The sequence below is a fragment of the Lissotriton helveticus genome, chromosome 3_1 (genome assembly GCF_964261635.1).
Source record: "Lissotriton helveticus chromosome 3_1, aLisHel1.1, whole genome shotgun sequence".
Lineage (NCBI taxonomy): Eukaryota > Metazoa > Chordata > Amphibia > Caudata > Salamandridae > Lissotriton > Lissotriton helveticus.
Window position 1 is genome coordinate 1,426,598,653 of NC_136061.1, and position 14,970 is coordinate 1,426,613,622.

At 49.3% G+C, this 14,970-nt stretch overlaps 1 protein-coding gene and 1 pseudogene across 1 annotated transcript in view; both read right to left on the reverse strand.

Annotated features, from left to right (window-relative positions):
- Positions 1-321, reverse strand: part of EPB41L5 (erythrocyte membrane protein band 4.1 like 5) — a 1,262,314-nt gene extending 1,261,993 nt beyond the window's left edge. The window contains exon 1 of the mRNA XM_078682077.1: positions 266-321. Within this exon, the coding sequence (XP_078538203.1) occupies positions 266-305 (40 nt within the window). The 5' untranslated portion in view covers positions 306-321. The remainder of the gene's footprint in view (positions 1-265) is intronic.
- Positions 322-9,710: 9,389 nt separating this feature from the next.
- Positions 9,711-11,042, reverse strand: LOC144824259 (xaa-Pro dipeptidase pseudogene; annotated as a pseudogene).
- Between the last annotated feature and the right edge of the window lie 3,928 nt (positions 11,043-14,970).

The following is a 14,970-nucleotide window of genomic DNA, read 5'->3' on the forward strand; positions in this document are numbered from 1 at the left end:
CTAGCATGTAATGTTGGTGAGCCAAAGGCTGTGGTCAAAGCAACAGGCTTAAGTATTGCGCCTTCTGATAAGACTGGAAAAACCACTGCAAAGAACTCGAGTGGAACACTTTTTTTGTAAAGGTCAACTGGAAAATAAATAAATAAATATAGTCCTGAGTGGATGCGTCATAGATTTTGGACTGCTTTCTTAAATGCAATTACAAAGCAAAACAAAACAAACAAATCTACACAAAAACACGCGCACACACAAATGAAATACTTACATGCAGTTCCAGAAGAAGAGCCCTCCTGCCCGTTCAACATGCTACAGCGCTCTTCAATCTCGCCACGCAGCTGCTTTCAGGGCAAATGGGGACAGATAGCAAAATGCCCGGGGCCTGGTCACAAACAGAAGAGGAACCACAAGCACTGCTGTGCGAGCTCGAGTGAAGGGCAGATTGAATAGCACAATATAAGGGCAATCACCCGTCAGCATGCACCTACAGCTGAATGGTGATTGGCCCGATTTCATTGCAGTCTTGCCGCCCCAGGGCCAAGGACATTCACACCTCTCCTGTGTGGGGAGCCTGAGGGGCAGATTGAATGGCAGTCTTGGCGCCCCGGCGCCAAGTATATTCACACCTCCTTATGTGCTGCGAGGGCTCATGAGTGTTTAGTTTTTTTAGGCACTCAAGTCCTGCGGACCCCCTGGGAATGTGTCACAGACCCCTGGGGGTCCGCGGACCACACTTTGGGAAATGCTGTTGTAGAGAAACTCCTGAGAAGACAGGTGAGAAGTTGAAATGATGCGGGTTGAGAGTTCGGTTCCTGCTGGGGAAGTTCATGTACGATGGTTATTCCAGTCACTCATCGTGGAAGATTACACATTAACCAAGGTTACACATTCACCACAGACCACCGTGTGGTGAAACAAGCATTGGAAATGCAATAGGTCTCGCATTAGGAAAGTTTGAGCTATTGGTCTTATAAATTACATTTTTTTTATTTATGCGTTGTTTTTTAAAATACCTAAATTAATAGCTTTGTCATTTACAATGCCAATAGTTATAACTTTCGCAAATGTGACACCTAGAGCATTTGTAATGCAACATGTTTTGTATTTACGTGACTTAGATGTATTGATATTACAAATAACAATGGTTTTTGATTTTTTTAAATAATTAATACTTAATTTATTTAATTTGTAATGGCAATAGCTTAAACTTTTGTAAATAACTTTTGTGAAGATTATGTTCAATGTTTTTTATTGTGCCGAAATTTCAAGAACAGAAGTGAAATATTAACATCTTTTTGTGATTTGTAATGAAGCTTGAAAACAGATTGAAACATTGAAAGAACATATTTGTACCAGTGATGCTGTGGTGGTGCTGAGTGATGCTGTGGTTGCGCTGAGTGATGCTGTGGTTGCGCTGAGTGATGCTGTGGTTGCGCTGAGTGATGCTGGGGTTGCGCTAAGTGATGCTGGGGTTGCGCTGAGTGATGCTGGGGTGGCGCTGAGTGATGCTGGGGTGGCGCTGAGTGATGCTGGGGTGGCGCTGAGTGATGCTGGGGTGGCACTGAGTGATAATGTGGTGGTGCTGAGTGATGCTGGGGTAGCGCTGAGTGATGATGTGGTGATGCTGAGTGGTGCTGTGGTGGTGCTGAGTGATGCTGGGGTGATGCTGAGTGATGATGTGGTGATGGTGAGTGGTGCTGAGTGATGCTGGGGTGGTGCTGGGGTGGTGCTGATTGATGCTGGGGTGTTGCTGAGTGATGCTGTGGTGGTGCTGAGTGATGCTGTGGTGGTGCTGAGTGGTGCTGTGGTGGTGCTGAGTGGTGCTGAGTGGTGCTGTGGTGGTGCTAAGTGGTGCTGTGGTGGTGCTGAGTGATGCTGTGGTGGTGCAGAGTGATGCTGTGGTGGTGCTGAGTTGTGCTGTGGTGGTGCTGAGTTGTGCTGTGGTGGTGCTGAGTGATGCTGTGGTGGTGCTGAGTGATGCTGTGGTGGTGCTGAGTGATGCTGTGGTGGTGCTGAGTGGGAGATGGGGAGAGGGAGAAAAAGGAGAGCAGGGAGAGGGTAAAGAGAGGGAGAGAGGAGAGAGGAGAGAGAGAGGGGGAGAGAGAGACGGAGACGGGGAGAGAGGAGAGGGAAGAGAGGGAAAAGGAGAGAGGGAGAGGGAAATGAGGGAAAGGGAGAGAGGGAGAGGGAAATGAGGGAAAGGGAAAGAGGGAAAGGGAGAGAGGGTAGAGGGAGGGTAAGAAGAGAGGGGGAGGACGAGAGCGAAGGACGGAGGGGAGAGAGAGGGGAGGGGGAGAGGGAGAGAGAGAGAGAGAGGAGAGCAGGCAGAGGAGGAGATGGGGAGAGGGAGAAAAAGGAGAGCAGGGGGAAGGTAAAGAGGGAGAGAGGAGAGAGAGGGGGAGAGAGGAGAGAGAGAAGGAGAGGGTGAGAGGAGAGAGAGAGGGAGAGGGTGAGAGAGGAGAGAGGGAGAGGGAAGTGAGGGAAAGGGAGAGAGTTAGACGGAGAGAGGGAGAGTGAGAGTGAGGGGAGGGAGAGAGAGGGAGGACAAGAGGGAAGGAGGGAAAGGAGAGGGAGTGGAGTGAGAGAGGGAGAGAGAGAGAGGAGAGCAGGGAGAGGGATAGAGGAGGAGAGAGTGAGAACCATGTTAATTGGGGTCCATTTTAATTGGGGTCCGGAGGGACCGCATCAAGCAGACCGGAGGAGGCATCGTCATCATCCACAGAAACACCATCCGCATCACGACCGACACCAACGATACCCTCGCACCCACCGAACACCTGCACTTCCAGATCCACATCAACCCCAAGATCACCCTCAGAGGCACTCTCATCTACAGACCCCCGGGACCACGCACACAATTCAGCGAAGACATCGCCGACTTCATCAGCCCGCACGCCCTCCCCTCCGCCGACTACATCCTCCTCGGGGACCTCAACTTCCACCTGGAGAACAACAACGACCGCAACACCACCACCCTGCTGGACAACCTCTCCAACCTCGGACTCAAGCAACTGGTGACCACCCCCACCCACTACGCCGGACACACACTCGACCCGATCTTCTCCTCCAGCAAGGACATCGCCTTCAGCCACGCCACGGGACTCCACTGGACGGACTACAGCTGCGTCCACTTCAGCTTCAGTAGGACCACGCTCCACCATCACCAGCAACAGGTTCCCCGCAGAAGCTGGAACAAGATCACCGCAGACCAGCTCGCTACCTCCCTGAGCAAGAATCCTCCCACCAGCACAACGAACCCCAGCCAAGCGGCCACCAACCTCACGAAATGGATCAGCGACTGCGCAGACGACCTCGCCCCTCTGAAGACCCCACCGAGCAGACCCGGCAGCAAGAAAGCACCATGGTTTAACGACGAACTCAAGAGCTCCAAGAAGAACTGCAGAGCACTCGAGAAAACCTGGCGCAGAGACCCAACACCGGACAACATGACTGCCCTCAAGCTCGCCACCCGAAAACACCACCAACTGATCCACGCCACCAAGAAAACCGCATTCAAGGAACGACTAGACAACAACGCACACAACAGCAAAGAACTCTTCAACATCGTGAATGAGCTCTCCAACCCCAACGCCGGAAACAACGACATCACCCCTTCGCAAGACCTCTGCAACTCCCTCGCCTCCTACTTCCACAACAAGATCGCGGACATACACAACAGCTTCACCACTCAACCGACGCACGCCACGATCAAACCACCCCCCCCCACAACCACCCTCCGCGCCTGGACCCCGATCAGCACCGAAGACACCGTCAACACAATGAACTCCATCCACTCCGGATCCCCGACAGACCCCTGCCCTCACCACGTCTTCAACAAGGCCGACGCTGTCATCGCACCCCACCTGCGGGAAATCATCAACACCTCCTTCAACACCGCTACCTTCCCGGAGAGCTGGAAGCACGCCGAACTCAGCGCCCTACTTAAGAAGCCATCAGCCGACCCCACCGACCTCAAGAACTACCGCCCCATCTCGCTGCTTCCGTTTCCAGCAAAAGTCATCGAGAAGACCGTCAACAAGCAACTGGCCGCCTTCCTCGAGACGAACGGCTCCCTCGACCTCTCGCAGTCTGGCTTCCGGGCCAACCACAGCACCGAGACCGCCCTGATCGCAGCCACCGATGACATCCGAGCCCTGCTCGACAACGGAGAAACAGCGGCCCTCATCCTCCTGGACCTCTCCGCGGCCTTCGACACTGTCTGCCACCGTACCCTAGTACAGCGCCTCAGCAACGTCGGAATCCAGGAGAAGGCACTGGAGTGGATCATCTCCTTCCTCGCCGGAAGGACACAGAGAGTCCGCCTCCCCCCGTTCAGATCAGAGGCCACCGAAGTCATCTGCGGCGTTCCTCAAGGCTCCTCGCTCAGCCCAACACTCTTCAACGTCTACATGAGCCCCCTCGCAGCCATCGCACGCCAGCACAACCTCAACATCATCTCCTACGCCGACGACACCCAGCTGATCCTCTCCCTCACCAAAGACCCCGCCACCGCCAGAGCCAACCTACACGAAGGGATGACAGACGTTGCCAAGTGGATGATGAACAGTCGCCTGAAACTGAACTCGGACAAGACGGAAGTCCTCATCCTGGGATCTGCACCCTCCGCCTGGGACGACTCCTGGTGGCCCCCCGCCCTGGGCAGCGCACCCAAACCCACAGACCACGCACGCAACCTGGGCTTCATCCTGGACTCCTCCCTCTTCATGATCAGACAAGTCAACGCCGTCTCCTCGTCGTGCTTCAACATCCTGCGCATGCTACGTAAGATCTTCCGATGGATCCCCACCGAGACCAGAAAGACGGTCACCCAGGCCCTCGTCACCAGCCGTCTGGACTACGGCAACTCCCTCTACGCCGGAACCACCGCCAAACTCCAGAAGAGACTCCAGCGGATCCAGAATACCTCAGCACGACTCATCCTGGACATCCCCCGCCGCAGCCACATCTCCGGACACCTGAGAGACCTGCACTGGCTCCCGGTCAACAAGAGAATCACCTTCCGTCTCCTCACCCACGCACACAAAGCCCTACACAACCAAGGCCCAGGATACCTCAACAGCCGCCTCAACTTCTACGCTCCCACACGCCAGCTCCGATCGACCAGCCACGCCCTCGCCGCCGTCCCCCGCATCCGAAGAGCCACCACAGGAGGAAGGTCCTTCTCCTACCTGGCCGCCAAGACTTGGAACTCCCTTCCGACCCACCTCCGCCTGACCCAAGACCACCTCGCCTTCAGGAAGCAGCTCAAGACCTGGCTGTTCGAGCAGTAGCGGACCCCCTCCCCCCAGCGCCTTGAGACCCTCCGGGTGAGTAGTGCGCTATATAAATGCTATGATTGATTGATTGATTGATTATCGACTCCAGCACCATGAAATACCAGGAAGGCACGTTTGGTTTAGGAGCTTGATGCATAATAAAAAAAAAACAAGCAAATAAATGGAAGCACTCCTCATGGAAACGGGGAACCTTACAGGCTAGATTTTAATTGGGGTCAGGAACTGTGAATTAAGGGGATTCCGCCACACAACATTACACTGTAGAAGTTGTGAATACAACGTAACTGGGTGTAGGCAGAGAAATTAGGTCAAACAAATGATATTCCGGAATACACTTCAGTCTTGAATCCGAAAATTTACCATGCAGGTAGTACACTGTAAAATATTTAGGATAATGCTAAGTTTGGCAGGCACATTTTTGCTGAGCAGCCGAGTGCTTTGCAGTGGCATGCTCAGTGTGAGGCAGTACAATTTACACAGCGACTACAGCAAGCATTGGGGTGTATTAGTCAAACAAAGACGCAAGCACAGTGTGAGGGTGAGGGGGCAACGCAGGGGTGAGGATTACAAACGCCACGGGAGAGGGGAGCAATTGGAGTGCGGCGGAAGCATCAAAGGGCTGGGAATGCGTGGGGGGAAGGGGCGCAACACGGTGAAATGGAGCAAGCTGGCCACGCGCACATGCACGCAAGCTTGCAGCCAGGGAAAACAGGGGTAGCAATTTGAAAAGCCCCTATACAAAATGTCGAGCAAGCTCGACCTAAAAAGACCATTATGCTGTTTATATGGAGGGCTCTGGCTATCCAATCCGAGCATGCTGACTCCACCCGCATTTGTATTGGAATGCATGATTCTTACAGCCCTTTAAAACCTATCGTTTAGATGTTTGTTTAAAGGGACCTTTACCAATCAAGTTTGAAATAATGCGGTACGCGTGGTACTTTCAAACTGACAAATCATATGGCCAGGCCTCTTGTACAATATGGTTTAATGCATATACAGTCGAAAAAGTATTGTAGACACGGTATTCAAGTTAAAGTTACCTTTGTTTAAATGCACGCGCGGCACTGCATCCACAGATGTTGATCGGAAATGATTTTTCGGCATGGCGTATGTTCAGCCCTCAGTTCCCTGCACAAGAGTAGCGGAAGAAAGGAATGCTGCACTGAACTTTCCATGATAGCTAGCCCTGCAGTGTGTTTAAGACATTAACAGGGTGTTCATGTAACATATGATGCTCTGCTAAACTTTTCATCGCGGCTGGCATTGCATCGTATGGGTGACGTTAACGTGACATGTAATACTGGTGAGCAATAGAAGGGAGCTGGTAAATGAATTATCAGTAATATGCTCCTGCTCCTAGATTCACCTACTGGGCAACAATACTGGATGCGTGAAGTCGTGGTGCGGTAATGAAATACCCATTCCCGACACTGATACAGCGTATGTGTAGCTGTAATATATAGTTATCACGGAGGTGATGGTGCAATCGGAAAATGGCTGCGAGGAAGACGGCCTCATGCTTTGTTAATATAGCGCTTTTATAGCCAACAATAGACTAATTCATTACGAGAAGAGGGGATGCGCGGCAAAAACAAAAACAAGGAGAAACACGAGAGACGGCCTGCGGCCGTCAAAGTGAAAGTACGGCCGGCGGAGGGCATTGCTGTGGGGAGGGGGGAGGAGAAATGCGACACGGCGGGCAGGGGAGGGGCGGAGCGGGGAGAGCGGCATGAGGGTGTGAAGCAGCAGGGGCCTTTGAAGTGAAGCTAAGCTTCACTTCAAAGGTGTGGGAGGAGTGCTGCTGGTGATTGACTGGCGATTTGATGATGTGCACGCGCATTTTAGGTCAATGTGTTTGCGCATTGACCTAAAAGGGCACGGGCACAGCATCAAATCGCCAGTGGAATCGCCAGTTAGGTAAACTCTCGATAAGCCCCTATATATCTCGCTCCCGCTCAATGCGCATGCGCATTGAGATAGGTTGCTCGTCCTAACAGGCCACTTTATTATGACAGGTCTGCAGTAATTCAACTTCAGTTTCATCATATACATACACAAAAAACAACTCTCGTTAATACACAGTAAACGACCTAGCCAACCCCCGCCTCCCAATATACCAAATTAATCCCCCAAGAACTCTGCCAAGCTCCATTCCTTCTCTGTTTAGTATCTTACGCCCATTCTTGCTACTGCAGCGTTACCCAAGCACAGGGGCGGTGGGTGACATTTGAAAGTGGTGGGGCGCAAAGTGATTTGCATACAGCACCGTAGCGAGCGAGCCCGAACCCCAAAAGGGTGGTTTGGGGGGATAACCCTCCCAAGAAAATTTTGAAGAAAAATCGTGCATTTTCAAGCAAATTTGAGAAAGCAGGAAGGTTAATAAAGCAATTGTGAAAGTGCAGTTATTACATTAATAGATGGCATAACATAGGTAGCTGCTTATTCAGTATAACCACAGAGCTTCATACATTCACACTTGTAAAAGCCTCTAATGTGAGCCATGATGTCTTGCCTAAGGAGCAAACTGGACTGATTAAGGTAATGCATTTTAAATATAAAATGGAAATGTGAAAGGAGTGTGTAGGAAGACTTCATGGACATTGTTGGTAATTTAAACACCATTATTCAGCTCATGGATATCTTCTAATAGTTATGCGCGGCAGCTTGCCTCTCTAAAGGCATAGAAAATCCTCTGAAACATCACACATGATGCATTCTAAAATGTTACAAGTCATGCACTAGGCTGCCTTTTTAAGTACATTAAGCACGTACAGGGATATTATTACAGAGTAAAAATATTTGATGTAAACAAGGGAGTAGCCAGAAAAAGAAAATATGCCCCAGACAGGCTTAGAGGGAGAACTCCCCCTGAGGGAGTTCTAAAACATATTTCCTGCCCCATCACCCTTTGCATAACTTCAACACTCTGAAACACGTCGCTTCATAAACATGGGCAAGAAACTTGATGGAGCTGTGAGGTCCTGCGACAAAGGCAGCGTTACTCTTCCTATAAGCCGGGAAGCTTAGTGTTCCTGAATGACATGCATACATGTGTACCTAAAGTTGTGATGGACTCGTCAATAAAACAAGGTATATAACGCATGCTTAGGTAAAACATACTTTCACTGATGGCTATCTTAACGCGGAAAAGCGGATGCTATTGTTATCCAACTCAACGGTATTTATTTTATCGACCGTAGAAAAATGAAAGGCTAAGTGGGCAAGCTAGGATTGGAACATGTGATCATGGAGTCCAACAGAGAGCTATGACATAAATGCTTTAGACCACAGACCATCGCTGTTTTGGAGATGTGTTGGTGGGAGGGGCAGAGAGGGCATGGCCACCGACTACTACTGGATAGTTTTGCATGTCTTAAATCTAAGTAATACTGCAACACCTAGAGACAAGGCCACTGGAATTATGCGGCAGGGAAGGACCAAAGTATGTGGCAGGGTTGGCTAGATTATGCATCAAGAAACGTCAAATTGTGCAGTGTAATGTGCCACACTCTGTGATAGTATTACTTCATAACTTTGACAGTTTTACACATGGTAACGGCGTTAAGGCAAATATTTAACCTTACTAATCTCCGATTATGCGGAAAACGCTGCGGCAACAGAATCGCATAATTCTGGTGGTCTTGCTTATAGGTGTGAAACAAACTAGTGATGCAAAGATCTTGTCTGAATGTTGCAAGTGACCTCTAACCTTCAGAGCTCGCAGTGTCACTTGAACTTTGCCAGAGACGTCCAGCGCATTAAGCCTCTGACAGTGACGCATAGGCTTGGCAGTGGCAGAAATCAAGCAACGTTCTTTAAAACTGGAAGATCTGGCTACATAGGCGGACTAGAAATAAGTTAGTTGAAAAGTTGCAGAATCGCCATGATCCTAATATTCAAGTGATCTACATTTTGAAAAACCTGTAAAAAATGCAAAATTGATCCCTCTGCTACCATCGGCGCAGCTATCAAACTCAGCTTTCATGTGAACTACACTGGACGCCTTCTCTCAAAGTCAACACATACATGATAATAATAACAAATAACAATTCATGCCTTTTTGCAAACGCGTCACATAACCCACACAGCAATAACTCCTCCAACAACGTTATGAGTGCTATCAGCAGAAGCAGCCTATCCAGATGAACGTGATTATCGACAGTTAATCAAAGAAAGCAGTTACACAGAATGCAGAGTTTATATCTGAATCACCTTAGAGGGATGATCATCTTATAAAAACAGATATTCAGTAATGTTCACATTGTAAAAATCTGCATTTGCATTTCACCAATTCATTCGCTCTTGCATTTCAGAGGTTGCTGAAAGGCTGTGCATAGGAGAAGTTTACATCACAATACTGTAGCTCTGCAAGAAACGCCAGACACAGACGGCTGCTCAGAGCCAATGTCTGAATCAATCTAGCAAGTTTAGAACTTTACACTGGCAATGGGATTGTGCGGGGTCTGCCAGTGCTTGGTCGAGCAAGTGATCAATGAAGTAAATTCCTGGTTCAATTGTTAGCACCATGCCTTCCTGAAGAATCCGTCCAGTACGCAAGCTTTTGAGACCAGGCTCCGTACTCCGTTCAACTCCCTCTGGGTAGCCTCCAACATCATGCACGTCAATGCCAAGAAAATGTCCCAGACCATGTGGCATAAATATTGCACCCAGATGAACTTTCACCATGTCATCGACGTCGGCTTTCAAAATACCAATTTTGGTCAGTTCTTCCAGATGAACTCTGTCTGCTAGACGATGCATATCTGGGCCAGGCAACACCTGGTTTTACTGCCTTCATGACAGCACGTGATGAATGAAGCCCAGCTTCATAGATGGCCTGATCAGGAGTGAATTTTCCATTCGCAGGGTACGTGCAGGTGATGTCTGACCCATAGCAGTGATATTCTCCTCCCATACCAAACAAGCACAAATCGCCATCAACAACGGTCTTGTCATTTGGGGCTCCAGCATGCCCGTAATGCAAAATGGATGAGTTGTCTCCACTGCCACATATGCAAGCGTATGACGTGTGCCGCATGCCTCCACGTTTATAGCAATAATGCAGGAACAGGCTTTCCAATTCGTACTCTTTCATCCCCAGTTTTGCCGCTTTCATGACCTCTTTATGGGCCTCGCTGGAGATCCTGTTACTGTAGCGCAAGACTTCCAACTCCAAGTCGGTCTTAATTACACGGCACTCCACTATTTCTGGATGAAGAATTGTGTTGTTCACTTGAAATTGGCTAATTCCTTCAAATGAAGCTTCTTTGCAGACATTTCCACTATCGGTATTAATGCCACGCAGAGTAAGAAGAACGGACAGGTTCCTTGATGCCAGGACACTGGAAATCTCAACTGTATAGTGCACTTCATCCACTTCATACTTCTTTTTGAAATAATCCCGTGGGTGAATCTTTCAATCTTTCCCATCCAGACTGCATAGCTCTCGGGGAGTTTGGGAACAAAAAGTAACGATTTTCCTGTTTCGACATCAATAGCACCGTAGCAGTCTCCTTCTGTTACTCCAAAGGTCCAATGAAAGAAAGACTCCTGGCGAAAAATAATCCCAGTATCTGTGCAGTATCTTTGGGTCTCTTCCCCTCCTTGCAGCATAACAATGGAATTCTTCTGGACATCTTTGTTCGCTCTCAGTCTTGCTAGAAGCCGGTTTCTGTTTAGTGCAAAGAGCGCAACTGGAACCTTATGGGTTTCATTCCCCAGCCAAAAGTATGGTCCTCTACGCATGGTTGCATCTCATGCCAAACTCAGAGCCCCTATCTTCGTATCCACAGCGGTGCTTAACGAGACTCAACAGTTAATCACAGCCAGCAACATGTATGCTGTAATCACACAATTACTACCTGGAAGTTTCATTTGGCTGGCAAAGGAAACTTATTTGTTGCATTTTTTTTACACTGCTCTGAAAAATTTGTTACACAGTTGGCGTCATATACCACTATGAAAAGCAAATTTCAGAATATATCCTGCTTAGCCCTAATTACAACCTTCTTGGAGCATCTAACTTGTTGTGGAGGGTAAAACGCTGTGTATTCTGCGACCCTCACAGTAGTCCATGATTTAATACATTGATTACAGGAGACATTTGACATCAGCAGGCTGAATTTACTACCGTACCTAGTAGAATCTGCAATGTTCCCGAGTGGAAAAGATGAGAGGGTTAAGGCATCTGGAGCTCTTGGAAAGGATAGGGTAGAGTTCAATGAGGAACCCCTTTCGCAAAATGTTTACTTTGTCGGTTTTCAGAAATCATATCCGTGATTTTGACATCAAATTTTAGGCACCTTTATGCCAACCAGAATAGTTAGTCACACAGCGCACATAATACATAAACACAAAGGAGTTTAAGGAGCACTGACAAGACCCAATAAGGCTCTCTGACAGAAAAGTCTGCAGCTAGCACTGTGTTTTTTGGCTGGGCTGCAAAAGAGGTCACAAGTGGTTCTGCTGCATTCTTTTGCCTAAAGCAATTTCAGTCGCTGAGGATTCCCTAAGGTGAAAAAGGAAAACCAAGATCTAACAGGCCGCGCAGGTCCATCCTTTTCAGAGAGCTGCAGACATACATGCACACCCCTCAGAAACCAGGTGGCATTTATAAGTGCCCAACAAAAAAGCTAACATACTCTCAAATTATGCATTCCACATATGTGCAGGTGCTTGCGATAGCTCGGCTGGTAAATGCATCTGCTGTGAAGCTCTGCATACAAACAGGGTTGAAATGTTGGTGGGAAATACAGCCTGTCATCCTTCTAAAGCTGATAAAGTAAGTATTGTGAAAGCTGAGTATATTTTATGGCAGCTGTTAACAGCGCTATGGAGCAACAAGTCTGTATGTTAACAGTTGTCATGTCGCCAATAAAACAGCAATTTGTAATTATTTCTGGTACATCTGCTGTGGGACTCAAAACCGCTCCAAAACGGTCACTGCTCAGGGTTCAAAGAACTCACGTGGGCTCTCTTCCTCCGTAGGGTTGATGAAGGACGTTACAATTTTTGCCTGCTTATGCCGGCTGTAAAGCCCATCTGTTTCCTGTTACTAATTTCTACAATTAAAATGCACTCATCACCAGCTCGAAGAACACACTCATGAACCCCCTGCGTAGGAGTTTCGGACCTCGAGAGTGCCCCGTTCACAGGTTAAGAACCACTGCCCTAAATCATTCACAAGGCCTACGGCGCTAAATGTCTGGCTACATCCAGTAATTGGGACATTTTGACCAGAAACCTGCACTTTGCCTCTTATCGCCTGTCCCGCCACGAGCCTCAAAAAGAAAAAGCATAGAAGAAGATCCATCAGGGTTCAGGGACTGAAAGTCTGGAACAACCTGGAAGCACAACTCACAGAACCGTGGCGACGTGGCTGAATAAAGCTTCCTTTAGTTAAGTAAATCAAAATCACTGCTAAATGACCTCTTCACATTGGTATTTAATTGAGCACCTTCAATAGCAAATGAAGTTACTGGGAATACTGAGAAACTGGCTGTTTTTTACTTTAATGTGTTCTCTGCTGCTCCACCATCACAGTGAAGGCAATATTTGCAAAAAGCCACTCACCTGCTGACACAGAATGGTCTGCTGCACCAGCCGGGCATAGTTAGACCCTGCTCTGCCCGTTCTCTCGCTACTGTTGGTCTAGTGGATGTAGGAGAGTGGGGTCTGCAATCCTATGGTCACCCCAGATTTTTGCTTTTTGCTTCACTGGTTTACGACTTTCCCTGGCTGTGGGCCTGCTAATCAGACCCACAGCGTAGCTGTTCTCTCTCTAAATTCACAACCATGTACTCTAGGTGCATTTACCAGTTGGTACTGGGCCACCTTATCAGTCCCTGTACACAGGGCATAGGTGTCGCCAGGGCCTACCAGGGGCTGAAGCATGTATTATGCCACCCCTGGCTGGCCATCTAAATCTGACACAACTGGCTGCATGACAGCTGGGGCAAGGTGGTGTAAACACCCTTTGCTGTAGATATAGGATACCTATATCTAACCCTAAAATGGACACATATATTCCTATCAGTCACTCCTATGGAAGGCCTTAACAATCCTGAAGGCAGAGTGCTTGGAATTATGTGAGAGGGTGCTCTGGCATGAGCTGAGCCTGTTTGCAGCTTGCGGAACCAAGTCCTAATAGCTGTTCCATGATAACGCTATACCATATACTCTTAAGTGCATTATAATCCTCGCGGTTAAATGCTAACTCTGGTATAACATTATCAAAACATGTCGAGTAAGGTGTCATACGATTTGGAATACTACCCCCTCGCCAATTCTGGCGACGGGGGTAGCATTCCACCCTTCTAGAGGGACACGACATGTATGTAACTGTGAACCCCGGTTAAAGTTAACTTGAGCCTCAGCATCACAAAATGGATGCTGCCACCACAGACACAAGTCTGGCCTCCTGCTGCTGGGAGTCCGTCCAGCGAGGATGGCTCCGACAAAGGGTTTCCTGCCTTGGGAGGTGCTAGCACCACCGATGACAGGATTTTGTGTATTGAGGTAGGGAGGCCTGAAAGGAATGAGACATGCCTGGGGCACACAAGGTGCCCTGTGCATACACCGGTTCAAACCAGTTGCTGGGGCATCCCAGCCCCAGCTCTGGCGGGAAACCGGACAAAGGATAGGGGGTGTAACCACCCCCCTTCCTGGTCCCACCCAGGGGAGGGACCTAGTCAGTAGTGCAGCTCCCTTTAGGAGAATAAAGGTAGGAGCTGGTCCCATTCCAAATTAGATCATCCTGAACTATTCTACAAGAAGAAACTCTGGCCTTCGACGTTCTGCTCCACAGAAGACTGAAGAATCTCCCTTGTGGGCAAGGAGTGTCCACCCTGCAACTGCAGGCACCATCAAGCGTCCAGCGGCTTCACTTTGTCGTCTTCCCTCGAGGATCCAGACTTCAGAGCCTGACGAGACCCGGATTCCCAGACCTCTCCGACCTCTACCTACATCTGCAGCAAAGCTGAGACCAGTGGGTGCGACGAGACACGTGGGACCGGCCATCTTGAACGAACCTGCACTTCGCTTCCAGCACGACTCCTGAGGTAAACTCGACCAAGTGCTTTGAGGACTGAGAAGCTCCAACCCCGAGCAGCCCCTGCACCGAAGAGCAGCCCTCCAGCATCCACGAGATCTGCGTGGGGCCCTTCTGCTTGGTTCCTGCTCGACGCGTTGTCTGGTCACTTGTCGGCTGGCTAGTGGCCTCCCAGACGACGAACCTTCAAATTTTCACTGCTGATCTGGTTGCTCCAGATTGGCCCTTGCTCCCTTCCAAAAGAGGGACACCCCGGACTCTCCTAGTCCGCACCAGACGCTTTTTCCACTCACCGCGTGGGTTGCCTTTGCCAAGGCCTGTTGCCTCCAATCCCGGATCCAACACCGCCGACAGCGAGAGCCTGCGTGGGACAGCTCGTGCCTCCATCCTGGTCATCGAAGACACCTCCTGGTCCACGTGGCTGCAGAGTCAAGCGTCCACTCTTTACCTGATCGCGACAACGACATCTGGTTCCTTCCTGGTTCCACTCCAGTCACTGGCTAGTGACTGTGAACATTGTCCCCTCTGCTTTCAGGTCTCCTTCTTCAACAATCCACCCTTGGATTGCACCGGACATCTTCCTCCTGGTCGCCTACAGCATCTTTTCTTTCAGGTTCCATAGAC